Below are 24,076 nucleotides of genomic sequence, written 5' to 3'. Positions count from 1 at the left end.
GCAAAGGAAGCAGTAGGTGGTGAAGTTTGAGAGCTGATGGAAATTAAATGCTTCCACAGGCCCTGGGCCCCTGGAGAAGAGGGCTAGAGACGAGAATATCACTAGGGATCACAGAGGAGGCATGTGGAGACAAGAGGGGATGTAGGCATTTCCTCCAGACTGGCCTTGGTTCCTGAGCAAGATTTGTGAGTTTGTGTTTGTGGATGTGCGTAAGGGAGAAGGAAAGGGCACCAATGGAGAGATGGAGCATGCAGCAAAGCCATAGGTGGTAAGCCTGTACAGGAAGTCTTGGTGGAAGTGGGGGTGAAATAGAGACTAGAACAAGTACTTCCCCTCCCTTGTGTCTAAGCTCCTTCATTCCTCCTTCTCCCCTCAGGAAACCACACTCCAAACAACACAGCAGTGCCCACATCCTCCCCCTCCGACAGTCTGCACCTCTCTCACACCCCATGGTGCTTTTAGAGATGAAATATCTGAGGTTGCGTACATACCGCAGATAAGCAAAGCACAGAAAAGCCAGCGTGTATCATGTTCCAACATCCTATGTTACATGTACACGCCATTGTACGAAAACACTTCTGTGTGACCTGTGATTGCACCAACTCTACAACCAAATGGGGTTCGCAAAGAATGCACGCCTGTCATTTACAAACCAAATCTAGGGAGGAAAATTCCATTCTGGCCGGAGGCAGCCACAGCGATCTCTCTCAACTCTGTAAGACAGGGTCAAGGATGGCCATTCACTGCTTCATGTAAAGCAGCTGGTCAAGGATGGCCATTCACTGCTTCATGTAAAGCAGCTGATTAGTTGTCAATATTGTGTAATACTGCCTGAAAAAGATGCTTACTTCAATGTCCACAATCAACTAAGAAATCACAGCAAAATAAAACAAAACATGTCTGCTTATAACGTTAAGGTATTTATATATATACAGTATATTAAGATTATATTATATATTATAATTATATTATATAATATTATAATTATAACTAATAATAATAATAATAATATATAATTATAATTATAAGGTTGTTCATAGACTGTTCATGTAATGCGGTCTGACAAGGAAATGTGATTATGATTATGTGCTATTCTCACATGTAAGACTATGAATGGACCACTTAAGAGGCAGAGAATATATCTAATGATTCACTCAATCCAAGCCCATTTATTGGTCAACTGTAGTTGAAGCGAGAGCCAAAAAACACTGCATCTCCTATAAAGGCATTGTTCAAGTTGTTGCCATTGGAATACTGTAATGTCCATTGTGCAGCAATTTCTGGGAAAATCCCCACTGCTATTGGATAATGAGAGACTTGCTTTTTGCTCTAAAATAACTACACAAGCAGCCTGCACTTGTGAACTCTTCCACCACTCAATATATAGTGCACAAACAAAGGGTCTTCTTAGTGTTAAGTTCAAGGTTGAGCAAGTTTACCTCCATTGGGAACTTGAGAGACACATTCCACCGAGAGACTCTGCAAACAGGTCATTTCCTAAATCACAGCCTTGACAGTTACGGTTTGCACTATAATGCAGTATGGATGGACACATGGTCATTGAGGTGAAGTTTGCAAATATGAGCTTTTTGTTTGAGAGGTAGACATATGGGTATTATGGTCCAAGAACCCACCAATCTTCTAATTTTATCTCTTTCTTTCTGCCACTTTTGCTCTGCTGAAAAGACAACCACCCCTTCGAGAACCACTGGCCCACCCCGCCTATCCTGTCCTTTCCCAACCACACACTTCCTGTGTCTTTGTTTATCGGAGTCCATTTCAAAAGGCTCCGTGCTACAACTCACTTGCTCTTCTAAGGTGGGCTTTCTCTCTGTTGGCCCGAGCTTCACCCTAGCCCAAATTGTAAGGCAGGGATAAAGCATGGAGAGTGGGGAGTTTCTCAGCCACGTCAAGCAGGTTCGGTTCTTTAGTTCTGTTCTGGTATCAGCTTTATTTAGCAGAGGTGTGGCTGTGGGTTTCCCTCAGTTGCTTCCCATAACCCGACTATCAACCCCTGGTTCATGAGAAGGATACTGAGAGCCAAGTCCAGGGCAGACCAGGGCAGACCAGGCCACACAGAATGGCATTATTATGGCCATCAGCCTCAGGCCAAGTTCAGGTCAGCCAGAGCCGGGTTCAAATAAAAGAAGGAAAAACTTTAATCTTGAACCACAGATGATCAAAATAAGATTGGGTGTGGTATTTGTCAGGGGTTGTGCAATTAATACTTTGAGCCAGGAGGATTTTCATTAAGACAAGCCATAACTAATTTCATAAAGAAATTTATGACTCATCGACAATGCATTTTTGCCTCTTTACAAGCTATTCATCTTCATTTCAGCAAGTGTGAACAAGTCCAAAGGATTCAAGTGAACGAAGCACATTCATTCCTTCCTGAAGTCAAGCATTCATGCCGTTATATTTATAGTTGGGCTACCAGAACAGTTAATGAAATGACTTCACACTTAAGAAGCCAGTCATTAAGCCTATAGCTGTGAGTGTCTCTAAACAGTTAATAAAGTTAGTTGAAGGAGCTTAAAGAGCCTGAACTAATATGACCTCATGACCGCCACCTCAGGAGAATGGCTCCTTTGGCTGGCTATTTTAACAAGCAGTCCAGAGGAAATTGCATATGGAGGGACATGTATGTGGTGGAAGGTACATGCAACAGAGGTGGTCAGTGTTGGGTTTGAGTTATTAGTGCCTGCCCAAACTTGACCTTTAGGTGAGGGTTTACAGTATACACATGCTTTTGTATTTCAAGTACAATGATCCCAACAGTGTGGCGTGACTAAACACGAGAGGAACTGCAGTGTGAGTCTGTATGTGTTCGTACAGTTATGTAGTGTGCAGGTAATATGTATTGTGTAGCCATTCCAAAGATGGAATAACTGGCCACTAATATGAAAGGTGCTAAGCGGCTGTTACTCACCTGTCCTGTGCAGCTCTCTGCCTTGTTGTGTCTGCTGGCTGCGCAACTCCCGGATCTGGGATCTGATTCGCTCTCGCTCACCGAGACCCTCCCGCTCTGTCTCCTGTTAAAACAAGACATGCTCAGTGCATTTCAGTACTGTCGCAAAGGCACCAAGGCTTTCATTTCTTAGGTCACAATGTCCCCAGCCAAACTGCCAACCCATCCCTCACAATGGTGATCATAAGCACAGTGAGTCTCACCATCATCTGTTCGGGGTTAACTAGAAGTCACAACAGCCTTGTGTTGGAGGTCAAGGTCAAATGCTCCTCAAAGAGAGTCGACCATGATGAGAGACATGCTTGGCCAGCTGAGATAGTAAAAGTAAATTTTTTTCCCATTCTTCAGCCCTGACAGAGACACACCCAGAGTACCAAGGGAACCAACAATACAATGTACAATCAATGCATGGTCTTGGTCCAGTATTGAGTTATGACTGTGCTGTATAGCCTGAGATGTACCAGCATCTGCCTGATTTGGGTAGCTCCTCTCTTAGGACTCCTAATCCTTCAGCTTACCTGGAATCTGACCTCAGCACAAAATGCAGCGCTCACTCAGACAAAAGTGTAGCAGTCTGGCCCTAATCTGCATTGATAGAGGAAAGTCACAGCAGGAGGGAGATCTTGAAGGAGAGGCGGCGGTATTTTGGCATATGGAGAGGAAACAGGGGAGGCGGGGAGGGGAGGATGGAGGGAGGGAAAGATGTAGATGCCGGCACTACTGTTGGGCCTCTGGTGCCTGACCTTGAGCTGCTCCACAGGAGAATCAGCTGCACAAACACTAAGGCTTCTCCAAGCACGTGCGCACACGCACACACACACACACACACACATACACATACACACACATACACACACTCTTTCTCTTTCACTCACTCCCCCACATATTCGTAATCCACAAAGCTCCAAGGCCTCACAAACCTTTCTATTAAAGGGCATTTGCAACCTATGGAAAAGATTTGTTTGGAGCCTCAGACAGTAAGGATCGTTATTTGGCTCATGTGAAATTACCTAACCCAACTACAGCACAGTCCATAATGTACTTAAAACCATTAGGTATTTGGCACGGCACATCAAGTGTAAGAATGGTCAAACCAAAGTTTGGGCTGGGCCTTGGCTAGAATCTGGAAAAATATACAAGTCATGACCTTGAATACTGAAAAACGACCTGAAACTCAAAGTAAACAATATAACTATACTTACACCAGATTCACACCCTACCACTACTTCCAACAGCTCCTGAAAACATATTCACAATCTTTCAAGCAAACAATGAAAGCACACACACCCAGACACATACACACGGCGCAATCAGTTTTCCATTTGTGAACAATGTTATCCTAGAAAAGAGACTGCCACAGTTGTCAACAGCAGTGTGAAAATGGTATAAATCACACCTTTGTGTTCTGAAAGGCTTTTAATCAATCCAGTGTGTGATCAGAGCTGGCAGAGAGATTGCAAGTTAATGGGGTGAACAAACACAAAGACTGCTCCAATTCAAACACAAGTGAGAGGCAGAGGTGAGAAAGAGCTCATGTGTTTTGCTCTGTTGACTGTGACCTTCCCCACCTTGAGCAGGACTGAGCAGATTACAGGGCAGAGTGGCTCAATCAGGACCACAGAAAACGTAATCAGACACACTTCGGTGCATCGGAAAAGGTACCGTTCAGCTTCAAAAGGCGGATAAACCACTTGATTTAGCATTTCTCATAATGTGCTTTGTTAAATAACGAAACAATGACATTGCAGTGTTCATATAGCCCAGGGCAGACCAAACTGTATTTGTGAAAAGCAACAACTTTCTCCTAAAAACCCCCAAAAAGAACTGAAATACTATAAGTGATGTCATATCAATGTACAACCTGGAGGTTCTCCAATGTAATTTTTTTCCATCTCTTCCACTTTTTTCCATATGGAGCTATACACTGAAATGGCAGCACAGATTTTGGGGCAGGACTAAGTCCCATTTCTAGCAATGAGAGAGATGTGAGATGCTCACTAATACAGACTGGGATACCACTGTTCAGTAGAATGCCCCTTTAATGAGTCATTACAGTGTCTGATGAGCCCAGAGAACACAAACTAATAGCAAACATTGCTCTGCAAGAACACAAAAGACAGAATGCACTAAATTGTAATAATGTGAGAGGGAGGTCGCACCCAGGACACTCTCCTCCTGAGTGGAGTCCTTCATTCAAAGAGTCACAGGGGAGATAATGGCGTTTGAGCTATAAACACAATTAGAGAGAACGATTCTTTCCTTGCCCACCCCTCCTCTTTTTCTCCCCCTCCTCTCCTCTGCTTCTACCAGGAGACAGACAGACAACGATCATTTCACAGCTCCCGCTAAACCACAGGGAACATATTTCTCACAGACAGTGAGGCAGAGGGAAAAAAGAGAGATAAAGTGGAACTGGAGACAGAGAGCCAGAGCAGAGTGCAGGACCTGCTGCCAACCCCCATGCTGTCATTAGTGGCTTCTCTTTGGCTTCTGGCCCTGACAGAGAAGACCTGACAGAGTGGAACCAACACTGACACCGTCCCACTCCAGCGCTCCGAGACACTCTGAGCGTCTCTCCTGCAGTGGCTGGCCGCCTCAAACACAGATCGTCCCATCTGGCCTCAGGAGCCTGTTTGTGTCGGACTGTAATTGCGAAAGCTCAGACCCGTAAACACAAAAACAGCGACTGTCCTCTCTTGCGACCACAGCAAGGCGTGGGCCATCTGGACTCCTCTGAACCCTCAGAGCCACAGAAAAACAACAATGAGGCTGAGGCCGGGCCAGCGCTGAGGCGCACACCTCCCTTCACCAGCCGGTCCAGCCAGCTGAGATCCACTATGGATTAACAAACTGGCTTCCAATGGCCCCATTTTCCATGGAAGCTAAATCCATCACTCTGCTGATGAGGTCAGACCACGTCGGGTCCTCCATGCCTCCACATGGAAGAGGGGATAAACCTGGTGGCTCATTTTCCATTACTGCAGGCTACGGCCTGAGGAACCACACGCTCGGCCCACCTCCAATAAGTGAAATACAGTAGCTGGAATGAAGTAGCAATCATCTCTACATTTTATACACACATTCACACACCACACACACTCTTACTCACAGTCTGGATAGGAGACAACCCACAAAAGTACTCCCTAAGCCTCATTCCCATTTTTTACTTACTGCACATCATCAAATGCCAATCTAAGCGTATTCTCTGCCACTGTTCTTTTTTCCAAAGTGACCCACTGTACTTTTCTTCTCCATCACACTTTTATTGTTTCCCAATCCACTCGTCTCCCAGTCCGCTAAACCCTCTCTATCGCAGATATAGACCCGGGTTTAGACAGTTATCCCTTAAGCTACTCTTTCCTCAGGTTTCTTACAACATGTTTATGATGAGATCAGAGAACAAACAAGACTCTGTCTGGAGCTCCAACCCCAGTCTACCATACCTCTCACATACACCTAGCACACATGCACATCCAGCCACAAACAGACAACTACAGGGTTAAGTATCTAAATATATTCAAAATACAAGCATTAAATATTCAAGATTTATCTGTATTTGTTGTAGTATCCTCATTATGTTCTTTCACTGTAATTATATATTGCATTATTTTCAGTATTCAGTATTTGCTATATCAGATTCTCTGCTGCTCCAATTACCCAGTTTCTGCACATGCACCATTAAAGTGCCATCTAAATCTAAAGTATTAAATTGTTATAAAATGAACCAATGTGATCTAAACCAATGCTGACCCACTCCACAGACAAACCTGAAAGGTGACCAGAGCGGCAGGCACGTCCCATTCTTCAATTAGACAAACAGAAACGCAGGCTGGAGATGAAAGCCGTCTAGATGGCCTTTCAATGCAAAAGAGATCAACAGAGTCAGAGAGGAGCGCTAAGTCTGTGATAGACGAAAGGAGAAAAATCTGAATGACATTTACCTTCTCTCCCTGGCTGGGCTGCCTGTCTCTCTCTCTTCCTCTCTCTCTCTCTCTCTCAGCTAACCCTCTCACAGTCAGGACGTCCTCTACTCTGCTTCTCTACTCCCTCAGCCACATCATACACACTCACACAAACATGCACACAACCACACACACATACACACACACACACATAATACCAACAGGCCACTCCCTTGACTTCCCCTCCCTCCCATTCTGTCTCCACGGGGCTCTCACCCTCCACGCCCCCCCCCCCCCCCCCCCAACACACACACACACACACACACTTTCCTTACAGGTTAACGGGTTGCCTGGTTGACACATTAACTTCTGACACACTCTGTCTTTGTTTTGACTTCTTTTTTCATTTCCCCAGAAACAAGTCAGTATGAACTGGAATATTACTTGATATTTTAGCCTCAAATAACTAAGATTATTAGATTGTTTTTTAGTTTTCAGGCTCTCCAGAGATAAAAAAAAATAACAATCCTTTTTGGTCCCACCGAAATTGTCTTAGTACATACATATAATTAAAGTTTTGTGTAACCCGAACAGTATGGTTTCTCCCAAATGAGCATAAGGAAACTTTTATCTCAGTTATCCAGTCAACTATGTCCATTAAAAACAGTCATCAATAATCACTAATGGGCCTTGGTTTCTGGTAAAAGCACAGATGAACAGCTAAATTCCACAACACTAATCTGCCAACTTAACACACAATGTATCTTCCATCTGAATGTGAGATGTAAGTTTTTGTGTTGCATGGAGGTAGTGAACAGTAGGGTCACATATCACTGTTGTCGGGTGAAAACCTTGTATCTCCAAAATGTCAACTTTTCAGGACCTATGACAAAAATGTTTGTTTGTAGGATGACCACCATGGATTTGTCTGTTTATCCAATGGGTTTTGAAAGGGTTTCATAAGCCCAAGGTGTCGTAGAACTTTCCCAACCCATAGAGGAGAATGTAATCCTTCAGTTTAAGATACAACATGGAAATCGGCAAAATTGGAGTTACAAGGTTTTCACCCGACAACGACAATATGTAAATACCACCGAATTTTGTAACACACCAGCAATTCTTCTGCTAGTGTTTGTTTGGTTGTTTGTTTGGCAGCAGTGTACGTGTATATTATGCATGTGACTGTAATCTGTGCGTGTGTGTGTGTGTGTGTGTGTGTGTTTGGCTGCTGTGGACTCCTATCTAGGACCTCCATCTGCCCTGGGACAATTGCACACAACTCAAAGAGATCCGTTGCTGTGATGTGAATGGAAGGAGCCCTGCTGCTGGTGGTTGCTGTTGTTTTTGGCCACGTCCCCATTCCAGACTAGAATCAGACTAGACTGCTGGGGCACAGCTGGTGGGCTGCCTGTCTGTCTGTCTGAACAACCCCCCCAAACACACACACACACACTCCATCACCACCTGTAGTTCACAGCCCCACCATGTGAACGCTCAGCTGTCTTGCAGGAAGTGAGGTAAAAAGGCTTGAGTGCTCGAGCGTCCTGTGACGCCGACATATTGTTGCTTCCTATCTGAGGAGAATATACACACACAGACGAATGCATACAAGGCACAGGCGGCACTAGACAATGGAAGTGATACTAACAGCCATTCACTTTTCCCCCTCATATCATCGTGGTACTAATTCTGCAAGAGAAAAATCTGTGCTTTCACATGAACCAGAATAACTCTAATAATGTGAGTGGCTGTATTTTTATTTCAAGTACAGATAGCTGTTCCCCAATTTCCATCATCCTGTAGAAGTCCCGTCCTCAGGAAACAGAGCATTCATCAAAGCGGGTGCAGACAAATACTGATCAAACAACACAGATTAGATAACATCTGGCCCCTGGTATGCTCTCTCAATCAATCAGGCCGTTATGTCTTTAAGTCATGCTCACTGCAGCAGCCATATAATTTAATCTGTTTCAGGCTGTCGAAGATAAAACTTTAGTTTATCCCTGAAATAACACTATAAATGTGATGCAAAAACACAGTGCTTTTGCCATCCACTAGAGGGCCAGTCAACCAAAGACAGTTTGAGAGTAGACTGAATTCTATCGGCTTGATGAAAGGAGTCAAGAAAGTGATTGAAGAGGAGATGTGATGTATCCAGACACTCAAGAAGCAAATTCCACATCAGTGCAATTACATAATGAAATTAAATTAAATCAGATGAAATGAAATGAAGTCTCTAAATCTCTGAACCGCACACACACACACACATAAACACCTCTCGTGCAACACTTAATCTAATGTTTTAATTTAGTGTGGGGCTGGGTGAGAGTGACAGGCCTCATAGATAGGAGTGTGTGAAATGACAGGGCTTACTGGGAGACCCTGTCAAAAATGACTTATTGCCTTCACTAAACACCAGACTCAAAGTATATTTTTCTCTCTCTCTCCATACTTGGCCAAACTTGAATGAGCATGGAAGAAAGAAAATACATTCCTTGCTCTGTGGCAGCCAATGCATATACACTATGTGTATGTGTATGTATGTATGTGTGTGTGTGTGTGTGTGTGTGTGTGTAGTGAAGCCACACTCATGACACAGTGTGTGACTCAAGTCACAATGGTCGTTGTTGTTTGCTGCATTCTTCATTGTGGCAGCAGAAAAACCTCTATGGTCACTGTTGCCATGCAAACACGAACTCAACACCCACAAATTGGCCTGTGCTGGGTTCATAGTTGTAAATGGAAGTTGACATGTGCACATGTTAGTCTCACTTCTAAAAAGGTTTGAGACAGTTTACTAAGATATTACCGTAATCCTGTTACATGTAGTCATTACTCCACATCAACTTCTCTGTCCACTCTTGTGTACTCACCCCAGTTCCCATGCTGCTCTGGGGCTCCAGGATCTCAGGCTCCAGGCAGCGACCAGCTTTACCCCTCTCCACAGTCCCTAAAACACACACACACACACACACACACACACACACACACACACACACACACACGCAATACTTAGAGAATGCCTCTAGCAGTTACAAGTAGAATGAGGTACGTGACAAATTTGTTAACTTCTCGTCTCATAGTCCTGGCATCATCATGATAATTTGTGAGATGAGGAGAAGGGGAAACAAAGATGGGAGAAAAAGAATAAATAAGACGTCCCGACCATGTCCCAACATGGCCCCTTATCAGGTAGCAGGACAGGGTGGGGGTGTGTGTGCGTGTGTATCACCCCTTCTATGTATCATAGTGTTGTAGAGTGACAGGGGCCTCACAAAGATCAGACAGCGCTAAGGAATGACAGGAATCCACTATCTGATCCAGCATTATAGGTAGGATCTGCACCAGTAACTATGGCTACCACAAACAGCGCTCTGACAGACAGACACCGTCTCATGCAGCAGCACACCGTGAGCCACGCAGTAACAGTGAAACTTGTCGTCTCTTAGGCCAATCAGTAACCAGATGTATCATTCCTCCAAGTTTTGTCAAAATTGGAGCAGTGGTGTGTGGAGGTCAGAAATAATGTTTGAGTTCAAAATTTTGACCTTTACCTTTACTTATAGCGCCCTCATTAGGCCAATCAGTGTAATTTGTAAGAATAGCTGGATGTGTGGGACAAGGTTTTGTGTCAATTGGACTTACAGTGTAGGAGTTGTTAGGGTCTTTCAAAGTTAGACATTTTAACCTTTAATTATAGCGTTCTCTTCAGGCCTTCTTCAAGTTTAGTTGAAATCATACTAGTGGTGTCTGAGACAGCATGTTTGAGTTTAAATCCAGTGCCCCCATTAAGCCAATCAGTGTAATTTTTAAATCAGGCCCAGAGTGCGAATGTGCATCATCCCTCCAGGTTTTGTCAAAATCAGACCTGCGGTGTGCTAAACTTATTATTTAAACTTATTGTGCTAAACTGCGAAAACTCCTGTCATCTCCATTGACTCACCTTGCTGCTCTTCGTCTCGGAGGCGGCGGATGGCCGCTCTGATCATCTTCCTCTCCTCATACTCACTGGCCCCGCGGAGCTGCACGCAAACACACAAGAAGCTCAGTGCACCCACAAAGGGCGAAAAGCACAACTGCACACGTGAAGTTGTCTATGTACCGTATTTAATCATTTCCCTGTGTTTACACTCACCAGTTTTGTGAGCTCATCAATGTCTTGGATGGCTTGCAGTTTCCCTGACAGGGCGTCTAAGGCGTCACTGGATTCTGACCTGAGAAAGAGACAGATGACCAGTGATGTAGTGGCAAAACAAAATATGAGTAAACTACAACCTCCAGTCATTGATCATTATAGGGCAAACACCAGTATAACCAAAAATCTATTCTATTTTCAGAAAAGCATTAACTTTCCTTTCCTTAAAAGACCCTTTCCTCAAATAATGTACATCAGTTTGAAACTACTTGTATACTTCGGATCCAAGTCATAAAGATTTTTGATAAACAGCTGGGTAAACTATTCTGCAAATAAAATGGTGGGTTAACTGTGTTTAGGTGGGTTTACCCTCCGCTACAACCATCCCTGATGATGACTGACAGTCAACTTGTGCCCAGACTAACTGGAAATCAAACATCCTGACAGATTCTATAAACTACAGGCCTCACTGACTCCAATCTAAGCTCTCCATGCATGTGATGGGCACAGCAGAGGAGAAACCCAAGATACCACACAGTTTTGTTGGCTGGGAGAAAACCCGTCAGAGAAAAAACAACCAAATCCAGCCTGGAAAAAGTGATAGCATAACAGACGTGATGGAGGGGACACACAGTGCCTGACAAAGGTTCCTCTCATCCTCCCTCTTTTTCAGCCTCATATTTCTCCATTTCACTGCCTGCTTTTACGCTGGTTTCTATTACTCATATGCTCCTCTGTTTCTCTCCTCCTTCTCCCCTTCCTCGCCTCATTGGTATTAAAGGATGTGTGGAACGTTGAAGGGGAATATTTCACATTCCACCACTGAGAAGCACGGGATAATGCAACTTTCAGAAGGGTTTTGTGTGTGTGTGTGTGTGTGTGTTAACATGTGTGCACGTGCCTGCATTTACTATATACACTTTCTCTAGCAGCTTTAGTGAGGTGCCTCCTTTGTTTTTGTAACCCAAGTCATCTTACAGCAGCAACAAATGGAAGTGATTAGGCCCAGCCACTGGTCTTAATAGGATTCAGCAGAGAAAGGGGGAGGGGGGGGGGCATGGTGTCCTGCTCACATCCAGCCGTGTCAACTCTCTACTCTATCCCAGACCAGATGCTAGGGCCGTGCCCCAGCCTTGAAGTAGTGCCAGTCATTAATTAACACTCGTAGCAGGACTTAATCCTTAGTCTACACAGCTCAGGGTTATGGACACAGAGGAAACTTGACACCATCAAAGCTGAAAGGTCCTGTCTTATTAAGTTTTTGTGATTTTGTTGTTAAATACGCTATGTACATTTTTTAAGTTAAAAGGCTATTGAATGAATTTGAAGCTCCAGTTCCTCTAGTTCAAATGACGTAAAACTGCTGAGTGGAGGCTTTCCAGTTCAAATGCTGCAAACTGGCCTGATTGGAAGGATTTCAGTAATTCTTTAGTGAAGGGAGCCAATCAGGACCGAGTCCAGTTGTGATGAGTTGACTGGAGTTTGAAACTGACTGGAAAAAGGATCAATTTTTAAAACTGCAACAACCACCCAAACAAAATCTAATTTTAACAACATCTGGATTAAACATCTTTTATCATAAATGTATTTAAAACTAGGAAAAAATGAATTCCCATAATAGAGCCCTTGTAAACAACAAATAACCACAATATTTACAGCAACACAAAGAGCATGTTGTTTGATAACATAAAGCCTGTTGGTCCTGTTCCTAATTAGATTAGCCAACAAAAAATGTGTGTTTAATGACAAGATGACAATGGTGACTTAAAGGCTACGCTGTCAGTTTTTCCACATACCTCAGCTTGATGACAGGTACTGGGAACTGTGCATTAGTGAACTGGAAAAATGCTAACAAGGCTCTAAATGGGCCAATAAAGACAAACAAATCAACTGCGCAAAGCTACTTCTGATGTCCTTATCTCATGACCTAACTGTGGATTGAAAAGCAAATATAGTTAAGGATGGCAATCTGACTTGAAGACAAAATATAAAAGTGCACATATTAATTGCGCAATTTGAATTACATAATGAAAAAATAGACAAGTTGCTGTGGTTGGCGTCTTCTGTCCCTTAAGATTCCCTGACGTGACTTTTCCAGATTTCTCTCTGCAACCTCCTTTCCCACAAGAGAGTTGAGGAATGCTGCATCTGGGTTTGTGTGTGTTGTTTCAGAGTCTCCAGTTAACCTGGGCTGGTGCAGTTTGTCATTATGGTGGGACAGGTCTGTGTGTGTGTGTGTGTGTGTGTGTGTGTGTGCAGAGTCTCACCTGTGTTGGTTCTCCTTGTCCTCCTGCTGGTTGAGGCGTGTGGGTCTGAACCTCTTGCTGGCCAGCGCAGCCTCCATGTCCTCTATCTCCCTCCTCCTCAGCTCGCGTATCGCTGAACGGATCAGTCGTCTCTCGTCCAGATCCACGGTTCCATCCAGCTACGCAAACAACGCAGAGAGACGGAAACAATCAGGACAGAGGAATACCAGTGACACGGGTGCCAACACAGCGGGACACCACACAGCCAAACATGTGGCATGCAAAGATTAGTCACCCGTCACCCTTACATCTGCACGTCTGAATGGAATGAATACACCACAAAAGCATAGTCACGTCCGAACAAACAGCCACAAAATTAAAAAGATTCCATTGCTAAAAAGGTCATGAGCCCTATTTTCAGTGTAAGTACAGAGAGTGGTAAATAAGCAGGATGGCAGCGCTGCCAAAGCACTGGGGCCCTTGGACACTGATCACTAAGTCAAAGCGCTGCAGTCCAAGTCAAAGCCCTTGATTCCTTGAAACTCGACTCAATCTCCTCATGGGAAACCAGCTGCCCGGCCGCCCCGCCCTCCTCTGCCTGTCCTTGCATGATAGCCCTCTCTCACCCTCTGTAATTAACCCTGCATAACAAGGCCGTTAAGGCGCTCGTTTACAAGACGGGGCAGACGTATGGCCACTGCCCTGCCAAACACACATGGCCAACCAGCCACAGATACAGTGCATCTTAAATAGTTCAGGTTTGCTCTCCTAAATCCACCTTCAGGAGAGCTCCATTTGTGATTTCTCTTTGTTTGTGCAGGAATATAAATATGGCGGCACAATCAAAGACATGGTTGATGTGTCACGTAGCATATAGCTGTGTGATCTCCAGGCAGTGTTGGACTGAAGGTCCCTGGCTCAGTCTTTAGTGTCAGGTAGAGAGTTGTGGGGTCAGCAGGACTTGTGGAAGGTTTTATACTTTGGTGACGAAAAGTGATTTGACTACAATAAAGAGTGAAGACAGGATCACCTGAGCATGGAGCAGGGAATGAGAGACAGACATACCAACAGGTGTTGCTCAGATACTTTTGCTCTGACAGTATATCTCAGCTCTCTAGGTTTACCTATTGCCTTGACGTAGTCACTGTCTGTATTTCCCTCTGGTTGAACAGTAGCCAGGCTGCTCTGGGTGCATGTTGACTGAGACTCAGATAATGAAGTGGCCCACTTAAAACACTCAGCTTAAAAACAACTGAGCCATTTCACCACTTAGAGTGATTCCATAAGTCACAGGTGGGTTTTTTCAAATAGAAGAAGAGTAATTAAGGTGTGTGTGTGTGTGTGTGTGTGAGTGTGTGTCAAAGCATGTCTGCAGACAGGCACACCACCTTAGTCAACCAGATGCTTTCATGTTAGTGACAGCCCTGAGCATGGGAGGGTAGAGGGAGCCCCCGTCCTGCCATGTGGGAGACAGATCTCTCTTTTGCTCTACTCCGCTACTGACAGCAGGAACCTGTCAACACACGCAGAGACGAGCAGCACTTTCTCCTCTGGCAGGCTTCACAGATCCACCTCACATTCATAATCTACTTAAGGGTTTCTCACCAGTTACAACGTGCAGAGTGGAGGCAGACGGAGAACTTTGTGTGCTAACTGCCTTCTGCTAGGAGGATCTGGATCTGGTCGGGTGACGCCTTGCACCCTGATGGGCTGAAAGGGAGGTGGTGTAACCCCCACCGGACCTAGAGGGGGGCTTCTCATGAGAGAGGGAGAGGGCCAGTGGTTTTGAGGTCTCACTGTGGTTTGATGAAATATGCAGCCCGAGCTGCACTAGCTCAAGGGGGCTCTCCTTGGTACTGTAATTTGTGGAAATTCAAAGTGCTGAGCTGACTGAAAAAGAGAATGGGTAAGAGGAGAAGGTACTCGGAAAAGGCAAGAAGGAAGGATATGAGACAAGAGAAGAAGGAGGGAAAATATAGCGGCTGACAGCGTGATAGGATGACAGAGAGAGGAAAAGAGAGAAAAATTAAAGGCAAACGAGACGTGGCCATGCCTAAAAATGGGCAGATGAGAGCAGGGCGGGAAAGGGCCAGGCCTCACACGGGTCATTCCTCACATTCCTGCTGACTCACAAGGAAAGAGATGCTAGTGAACTCAGCCGACCCAGTGAGGTGATACATAGGCAGAAAGCAACAATGCCGGGTTTTTTTATTTTACGAGATGGCAAAAATGAGAGGAGAGGAAATGAAAACGCACTTGCCCATTGCTATCATTGGTCACTGTCTCTCTTTCTCACACACACACACACACACACATAAACACACAGACACAAACCAAACAGTCAAGGGAGCCGTCTGTCACTGCGCTGACAAGCTTACTGCTGCATGAATGTTACGATGTGATTATACGTCCAGTATGCTGCCAAGTTTCAGGACTGAGTGATTTATTTATTCATTATTGAGATGTACCAGTGAATAGCCTAGAGCCTGGGCTTCCACTCAAAAGAGCATTAACTAGTGCTTAGCAATTCAAAACAGACCGCATTTTAGGCCTGCATAAGAATGTGCATAAAGATGCAAACATGCAACTTAATCACATAGGAAAATCTTCAAAAGACCAAAAAACACAGACAAGCTAAGTTGAGAATTCAACCCGGACTGCTCTCCCTCTTTCAAAGCATGTGATAGACCACCGATTACTAACTGTCCAAATCAATTGCAGCAACCTTTCCAAACACAAGCACACCAAAGGGAATTAGAATCACAAGGTGATGATAAAAGATGAAACAGAATCCCTACTTGTTAACGTCAGCACTCTGACTTGTACTTGACAACACATCTTCAAGCAGTGGAGTTTACCAAAAACCTTGAATAGACCAATCAGTGGAGACGGCTTCAAGCTGAGTAAGTTCTGATTGGTTGAGACAGGTCTACGCTAATAATGCAACTGGCCAATTGGCACAAGGCCAGTGGTTGTAACTGACTTTCCCTTCACCTATTTTGAAAAGAGGAGAGAGAAAAAAAAAATCGACCAATAACTTCCCTACACAGGAAGGTAATGAGTGGGCGGAACCAAAGCAAATAAAACACACCTTTAACTTGGGCGTCTGCCAAAGAAAACACAAAATAACCGTTAAAGAACCAGAGACGGAAACACACTCATGTAGACACAGAGTCCATTTGACAAAACCCCCAGATGAGAGTGGCCAATACAGAGCTAACTATGTCACAGGAGTGGAGAGGAAAAAGAGGGAGAAAAAAGTCCAGTTACACAGTGACAGCACTTTACACGAATGCCCTTCCTTGTGGGCATTTTTCAAACCCAACCGCAGACTTCTGGGTAACCAACTGTCACTACGGTAAAATCAACAACACTGAGACCCAGAAAGCAGCCGTTACCCAGACAGAAAGCTATTCTCACAGTACTGTTTGCGCTGAGCATTTAGCATCGCTCTGTGTTATCATGCCTCTTGAATTCCCAGAGCATGAGAGGAACAAAAAAAGGAAGCGACAACACACTGCCTCCGTTTGCAACAGTGTTAAGAGACAGAGGAAGTATGTATGAGTCAGGTGACTGAGATAACAAATAGGTCACACGTATACGTCACAAATATGTTACACCGAAGAAGACGCAGTCATCAAAACATGTCTGAGCTGTCAGCGGCCTGAATCACGTTACAGTCTAGTCTGCCGCACTAACTGAAGACTAGTCACTGGCTCTCAGGAAGCCGCTGTCACACCTGGCCTTGGTGCAGCCGCCTGACTCAGCCGGTGAGATACGGCATTAGGAAACCGGATGTAGAGGGTGGTTATGCCTGACAGGCTGAAAAGAGGACAGACACACATTCCCATGAAAGCTGCAAGACCATTTGAAGGTGCAGCTATTGTGGTAAGAAATGGTTACATAGGGGCTTTTTCAAAATATTTTTTCCTTCAAAAGCTCTTTGATACAAACCAGGAAACTCATTAACCGATTTGGCTGGAATCCCACTGTGGTGACGAACAAGATACAAAAAACTATTTTAATGTTTCATAAGCAGGCCTGTGAAGGCATGTAGGTCGTCCTGACTCACTTCCTGCTGAGCAGCATTTCCACCAAAGAACTTTTGATGGAATCAAAACCTCAAACCTATCCAAAGACATCCGACTTAAGTAGCTCAATCAATCACTGTCAATTAGAGGGTGTTTATGGTTCACCATAGCCCATCAGTAATGTGAACCAGCTGGGGACTGGCCACCGACTGAGGACACCGAGCACCAAGGCCCTCTGGCCTCTGCTCATCTGCTACACACAGGCAAAAACACATTTGAATATGGCTTCACTTTTGGGAGCTTAATTTATCTTGCCAGACATGTAAACAGCCCCAGAAGTGGTAGAATATGTCAAGCACTCAAGGGTTTTCAAGTATTCAAAATGTACTCAGCTACTATTTCAGGTCTGTCATCCACAGTTGAGCTAAACACACGTCAGAGCCTAGGCTACTGCGTCCTTGACCAACTCATTACTGTAACAACTACTTGTGGGTATAAACATTGAAACAGGATTATGTTAACCCTGTGGAACTGGAAAGAATGAAAGCACTCAACTAAATTACTATGCAACTAGAAAGCCAGTTACACATTATAACAAGTTCAATTTGTTTAGATGTTTCTCCTCTATTCTAAACTATATCCAATAATGACAACATTATTACATAGGAATACATACCATACATAGGAATACATACCATTACGCTCTGTCCATGACCCACCAGACTTGGACTAGACCAGTCAAGAGCACCCAATTGAGGAAAAAGACCAAAGACCTGTGGGTTTCTCTTATTCTGGGCCAAGTCTGTGTACTCTAGACTGAATAGTAAGACCATGTTAGTTCACACACTGTATGTCTTTGTACGTGTGTCTATTTATGCATGTCTATTTGTCTGTGTATTGAGGGTTAGAAAGGTCAGGTCACTCAACATCACAGGCTGGTGTGTGGAAGGAATCCACCTCTCCTCCTCCGCCTCCTCCTGTCTGGGAGCACAACAACCCTTCAGGCCGAGTCCCGACCTTTTGACTGAAAGTGGGTAAGCATGTGCTTGTTTCAGTTGCCGTTTCTGTACTTACCGCTTTCTACTTAGTACTTTGTAAACTATACGCATGACATGTCTGTCATGCACATGTATATCCTAACAACGGATGAAGTATGCATACTTTCTACATGAAGTGTGTGTGTGTGTGTGTGTGTGTCCATGTGTGTGGGTATGGGTGAAGGTATGGGGTACTATGTGCGTGAAATGAGGGTAAGAGTAATAATTTCCAGAGCAGGCCGAGGTTGAGTGCAGCCAGGCAGCAGATCGGATCAGTGCTTTAAACTCCAGTGTCAAGCCCACAAGTGAGTTTGCCCTTATAAGGACATGGGACACTCCTTATAGCAGAGCTGAAGTGGATTACCAGCTGCCACTGAGGAAGCCTGACTGGTGCAGACTGTGAGACAGACAAGAATAAACAAACTAGGAAGAGTGAAAGGGTGAGAAAGTTGATAGATTATACATCACATGCTGCCTTGCTCTTCTAAAATTACTTAATCGCCCTTAAATCACTTCACTACCTTTGGGCGAACTCCATCATCAGAGTCACGTGAAAGTCTCTAAATCATTTCTCAACACCACAGGCAAAGAATGTATGCATACTGTAGGTCTGCACACACGCCACACCCATCTAGAAATGGGAATATAATAAGGGTACATGACAGCCTTGAAAGGTACGAGACTCTTTCTGCTTTCTTTGAAGAGTTTCAGCAGCCTCTGGGCTGAAAAAGAAAACAATGGAATGAACCAGATTTAAGGTTCAGTTGCATCTTGCTATAGCGCGCACTGTGCATCCACTGTCCGGGGTGGAGGAAAAGAGGGAGAACCTGTGAGATAAAGAGTAGGAGGCGTGGAACAACACACAAACAGGGGACAAAAGAGAGCATTGGTGTGTGAATGTACTCTCCTCCTCAGGCAGGGCTCATGTTGAGCAGGGCGACACGTGTGGGATAGCTTATCCTTTACTAATAACTTGGTATTAGGATGTTAGGACAGAGGCCCAGAGCAGACCTGGGAAAACAGTGTCCCCCTTTACACTCCAAGGAGCAGGCATAAAGAAAGGACACATATAGGAATGCATGTGGGTCAGAGGGGGGTACGGGGCATCGACAATGTGCTACAGCGCGGTAATGACGCACTGAAGACAGATCCCGACTCATGCTACTCACCCATGTCTGAGCTCACGCTAGCACTCTGCACGGTACTGACTCAATGGAGGCTGACAGTACAGAGTGTTGTGACATTATTGCAGCGGACTTCACATACAGATTATTGATGAGGCACACTGGCATGTGAACACATAGGGTCAATGCTCTCATCTGAACTGTAAAATATGTACTGTTCAGCAGCACTGTGGGGGACCTCAAGCAAATTTTTGATCTTTGTGGCATGGTTACATATCTACTGTAACCGCTTACAGTCCATCAAAGACAACTTTAAATTGTACAATCCACAGTATAATACAGCTCTCTCTGATTCTGACCCATTTCTGCTGTTTGGCTCCACACACAGACTTTGTCCTGAGCCTGTTTCTCTTCAGGCCGGCAGGTCAGACCATAAAGAAAGCAAGGATCAAGGTCAGTTACTGCCTGGTCAGGACAATTGTGCCCCACATTTGGGAGCTGGCCTCACCAGAGGGTTTCATGTAGGCCAACAGAGGCAGAGCATGGTCTCACTACTCTTTGAAGGTATAAATTCACTTTCTGTCATATAAATGTTCTCCCTTCCAAAAGCAGCAAGTTCTCTGTTCACTTTTTCTTTGTTGTTCAAAGTTTCATCCATTAATGTCACCTTAACTAATTGTTAGCTTCACCAGCTTTTTCCATCATAGGCTACGCAACAGAGGAAGGGAGCTGTCTACAACTTGTTAGCATAGTGGCGTCTTCAACTACACACAGCAGACTAAGGTGTCACAACCAAAAGATCCAATACAGTGTGACAGAATACAGCAGGAAGGAGCCCAGATCATACAAAAAGATGATAGATGGCAGTGGATTATTCCTGCATTTTATAAATAAATACATTTTATAAATAAATTAAGTTAAAGAATACAGCAGGAAGGAGACCGGATCATACAAAAAGATGATAGATGGCAGTGATTATTCCTGCACTTCAGCTGGCCTGAAAGCAGACCAGGTCACAGAGCAGGAACACGATGAGGCTTCTCCAAATATGGGACATTGCTGCTTGGTCAATACCGGTCAAACTGAAGCTCTGCGTGACTGGATCTTCTGGTCTAATGAGGGAAGAGCCAGGAGGTGAGAGAGATGTCCCACGGGATGACACAGGGGGACTTTGGGAGGCTCCAGAGCACAAACACTCTGTTCCCCCAGACCCAGCCGTCCCAGCTCCCCACATCCACAGAAACTACAACAACAGCGCTGAGGCACACACCGCAGGACAGACAAAGCAAAACAAAATTTAACAAATCAGCTGTGTATATCTCAAGAATGCCACGGCTTTAAAAACACTAAGCTGGAGAGCAAAACATCAACATCCGCTGGACAATTTCTGGCGTATCTCAGGAAATGGCTCTTTCCTGAGGGATTCAATAGAGGAGGGCTAAAACCACAGTCATCTGTGTCTGTTCTGACGACACCTCGCTGCTCATCTCTCCAGAAAACCTGCCTCATTTTTATGTTTTTTTTCCACTGCGTAAGAATACCATCTTGTGCCCACGCTGGTGAAATGTGATATGTTTTTCAATTATGTTGTTTTTTTAATGGTTTGGTTTCAGTGTGCGTCTTGGCAGAACACCTGGACATTTTTGATCATGGCAGAGTTGCAAGCTGGTTTCAGTATGCTGCTTTCCTCCACAAACAGGACCACACCTGGTCAGCATTCCAGTGGAAAACCAAAGGCTTCTAACACTGTACCATAACCATAGTTGGGCTAATAAAAGGTACAGATAGGTGCAATGGAAAACCCCTATTTGAGCATAGCAAAAGGGTGGTCAAATGGGTTTTAATACTGTCTTAGCTATGGTGAGAGTCACAACTTGCACTTCCCAAGAGGCGCAGTGCAAGTTGTGAATGTTGTAAAGTTGAGAAAGTGAATATCAACCAACTACATATGCTTTTTAGGAAACTTTTTAAATGATTTAAGTTTCATTAGATGATTTTGCCCATATTAAACAGTAAAAAAAATAAATTAAGTTTACCATTTTCCTATATGGTAGCCTTAGCCCACAGTTATTATTGTGGACTAATACCTAATATCTCTGAACACAGAATCTCCTCTGTAATTTCATAAGGTTTATCATGGCTGCTTGCATAGGGATGCTATAGACAGAGTAGTGAGACAGGAGCTCGTACACATCTGTTAAGCATCTCTCCCGATTCCAAAACACCTGGAAAACCGTCCAAACGGCAGCTGAGAGTGTGAGTTACCAAAAGCAGCAGAGGTCAAAACTCTGAATCCCTGAAGCATGAGATCAAACTGGGATCTCACTGCCTGTCCATCTCAGAGATGCAGGGTGGTGCAGCAGGAGGAGGAGGAGGATAAGGAGCATCTCTTCAATCCCTTTTCCAGAGTTTTCCATTTGGCGGAGTGTTGTTCTAGACAGATGGGGACCAGTCGCTTTAGCCCTGTCTGCAGGATCACTTGACAGAGAGAGAGACCAGAGCTGCTGTGACAGCAGAATCTGTCTCATATCTGATGCTTACAAAAATTATTTCACTCCTTGGCTGACACCTCATTTGTCAAGGCAGCATATACTGTATATATTTATTCAAGTCTTCCAGGCTATATTGCATAAGCCACACAAATCATATGATTGAGGTGAGTGTTTCACACCAGGAAGCAGCTGTGGTGAGGCGTCTTCTCCATTTTTCCAACCCTCTGGTCTCCCTCTTTAAGCCTGTAACACTGAACCATACTGTTTTTTATCAAAGGGATACACAGACGGGATAAGCAGTAGCATATCCAGTTACACGCTCACGCTCGCACTCACGCACACACACACACACACACGTGTCCAGAGAACTGTGAGTCTCAAGAGCTCTTTGCCAGGTAGTGAAATGCACCGCAGCATTTAAATTTCTCATCAGCAGTGTATTTGTGCAGAGCCTGACATAAGCAGCAATCAACCTGTTGGAGTGCTTCTTTTATAATAAGTAAAAAACGGTCACATCGGTGATATTCTATATTGCATTTTATATTTGATATTTATATATGACGAAACAATGCCTGGTATAAATCCCTGGTATTCTCTTTAATAATTAAATACTACAAACCTCCACATTCATAATCCAGTTTGTATGTTTCCAGAGATATTTTTCAACTTCATACGTAAAGTAGATTTTTGCTAAAATGCTGAGTCTGAAATTGTGTTGCATTCACTAAAAGTCATTGTTCAAGAACAGGACAACACACTAGTTAATGGCAGTAAACCAAAAATAGACTTTGCTGTAGTTTATGTGTAGACCATCTCAAAGTTCACTGTGTTTTTTTCTCATCCCTACGGAGCCCAAAACGGCATGCTATTAATAGGATTATTCAGTAACAGAAGTTTCCTGTTTTATCAAACAAACATGCTACTTCTTATCTCCCTGGTGCTTGGCTGTATATTTGAATATCCAGCAGTAGCCAGACTGGTCACTGTGATGGACTAGGCACTGTCAACATCACATTATAGATAACTTGTACTGCATCACCGTCAGCTGAGAAGAGGGAAATGTGAAACTGCCTTGGATGCCAAATTAAGTTGTGGTTTTCACACATTTCGTCATTATGGCTTCCTTGACACCTTTGAAACTGAAGGAGATAATCACAGGGGAAATGCTTTATGAAAAATGTGAAGGAAGTAAATACCTCTGAGAATGATCACAGGCCCAGCAGAGTGAATCAGGTGTGCATTGTGAACTCTGTATTTGTAGTTTACAACTTGAACGGTGTTTCTCGCTCCAGGTGAGGGAAACACTTGCAATAAAACACTCTTAACAGCCACTGAGGTCAAAGGCAATAATGTTCACCAACCGGCAGCATGTTGTGCCGCAGTAAACCGAGACTCAGCAGGCGTTATTGATGGTCAGAAACACAAAAATACCTAGAATCACGTTCTTTCTTTTGTGTGTGTGTGTGTGTGTGTTCTGTGTGTGTGTGTGTCGCGAAGGGGGGAGCTGTAATCGCGGGAAGATCTGTGCTGCATGCAACAGCTTGCATCCAGGACTTCTTAGAAAACATTCAAGTCAGCTGAAACCTCTTTGTCGAAAGAGTAATGGTTTGCATGCAAATTAACAGACAGGCTCTTCACAATTCAGTTTTACCTTCATGGTGTAATCAAAATATGTTCCCGTTAAACAAGTACAAGACAACATAAACAACAATATCTGCATATACCCACAGCATCTGAAAATAAACCCAGACAGCAGTTATATAATCTGGCGTAATTTTTCCGATTTATTCCCTTCCTGATGATGTGGCTGACATTTTGGACCATGTCTCAGGGGGGTAAGGAGAACCTGGGGACTCTGCTGAGAGCCTAAAAACAAGCCCATTCTTTCTGCCCGACTGTAACCGTTGAGCCCTTGTCAACACACAAAGAGCCCAGAGAACCATAAAACTGGGGCCCAGGGGTCCCATATATTACCGGACCTGAACCACAGAATGAAATTGCTCTATTTTAAACATGTGTGAATGCCTCTTGCTCACCAGGGAGAAGGGACAGTCACAGGGCCAGCAAGACCACTTACAAATGCAATGCAAGAAGTCCAGCATGCAAAATCAGCCCAGACCAGACAGAAATTTCTCCAA

At 44.2% G+C, this 24,076-nt stretch overlaps 1 protein-coding gene across 1 annotated transcript in view; it reads right to left on the bottom strand.

The window, feature by feature from the left end:
• Positions 1–24,076, bottom strand: part of smtnb (smoothelin b) — a 50,106-nt gene that overhangs the window by 21,683 nt on the left and 4,347 nt on the right. Inside the window, exons 2-6 of the mRNA XM_071523149.1 lie at positions 13,276–13,433; positions 11,009–11,087; positions 10,817–10,895; positions 9,747–9,823; positions 2,933–3,035 (exon numbers count right to left, since the gene is read on the bottom strand). Of these exons, the coding sequence (XP_071379250.1) occupies positions 2,933–3,035; positions 9,747–9,823; positions 10,817–10,895; positions 11,009–11,087; positions 13,276–13,433 (496 nt within the window). The remainder of the gene's footprint in view (positions 1–2,932; positions 3,036–9,746; positions 9,824–10,816; positions 10,896–11,008; positions 11,088–13,275; positions 13,434–24,076) is intronic.

Source organism: Centroberyx affinis, unplaced genomic scaffold (assembly GCF_046629955.1).
Source record: "Centroberyx affinis isolate AG114_WGS23_722 - 3 ecotype Tasmania unplaced genomic scaffold, CSIRO-AGI_Caff_v1 ptg001070l_1, whole genome shotgun sequence".
Lineage (NCBI taxonomy): Eukaryota > Metazoa > Chordata > Actinopteri > Beryciformes > Berycidae > Centroberyx > Centroberyx affinis.
The sequence above is the reverse complement of the archived record's forward strand: the minus strand, read 5'-3'. Positions and strand labels throughout refer to the sequence as shown.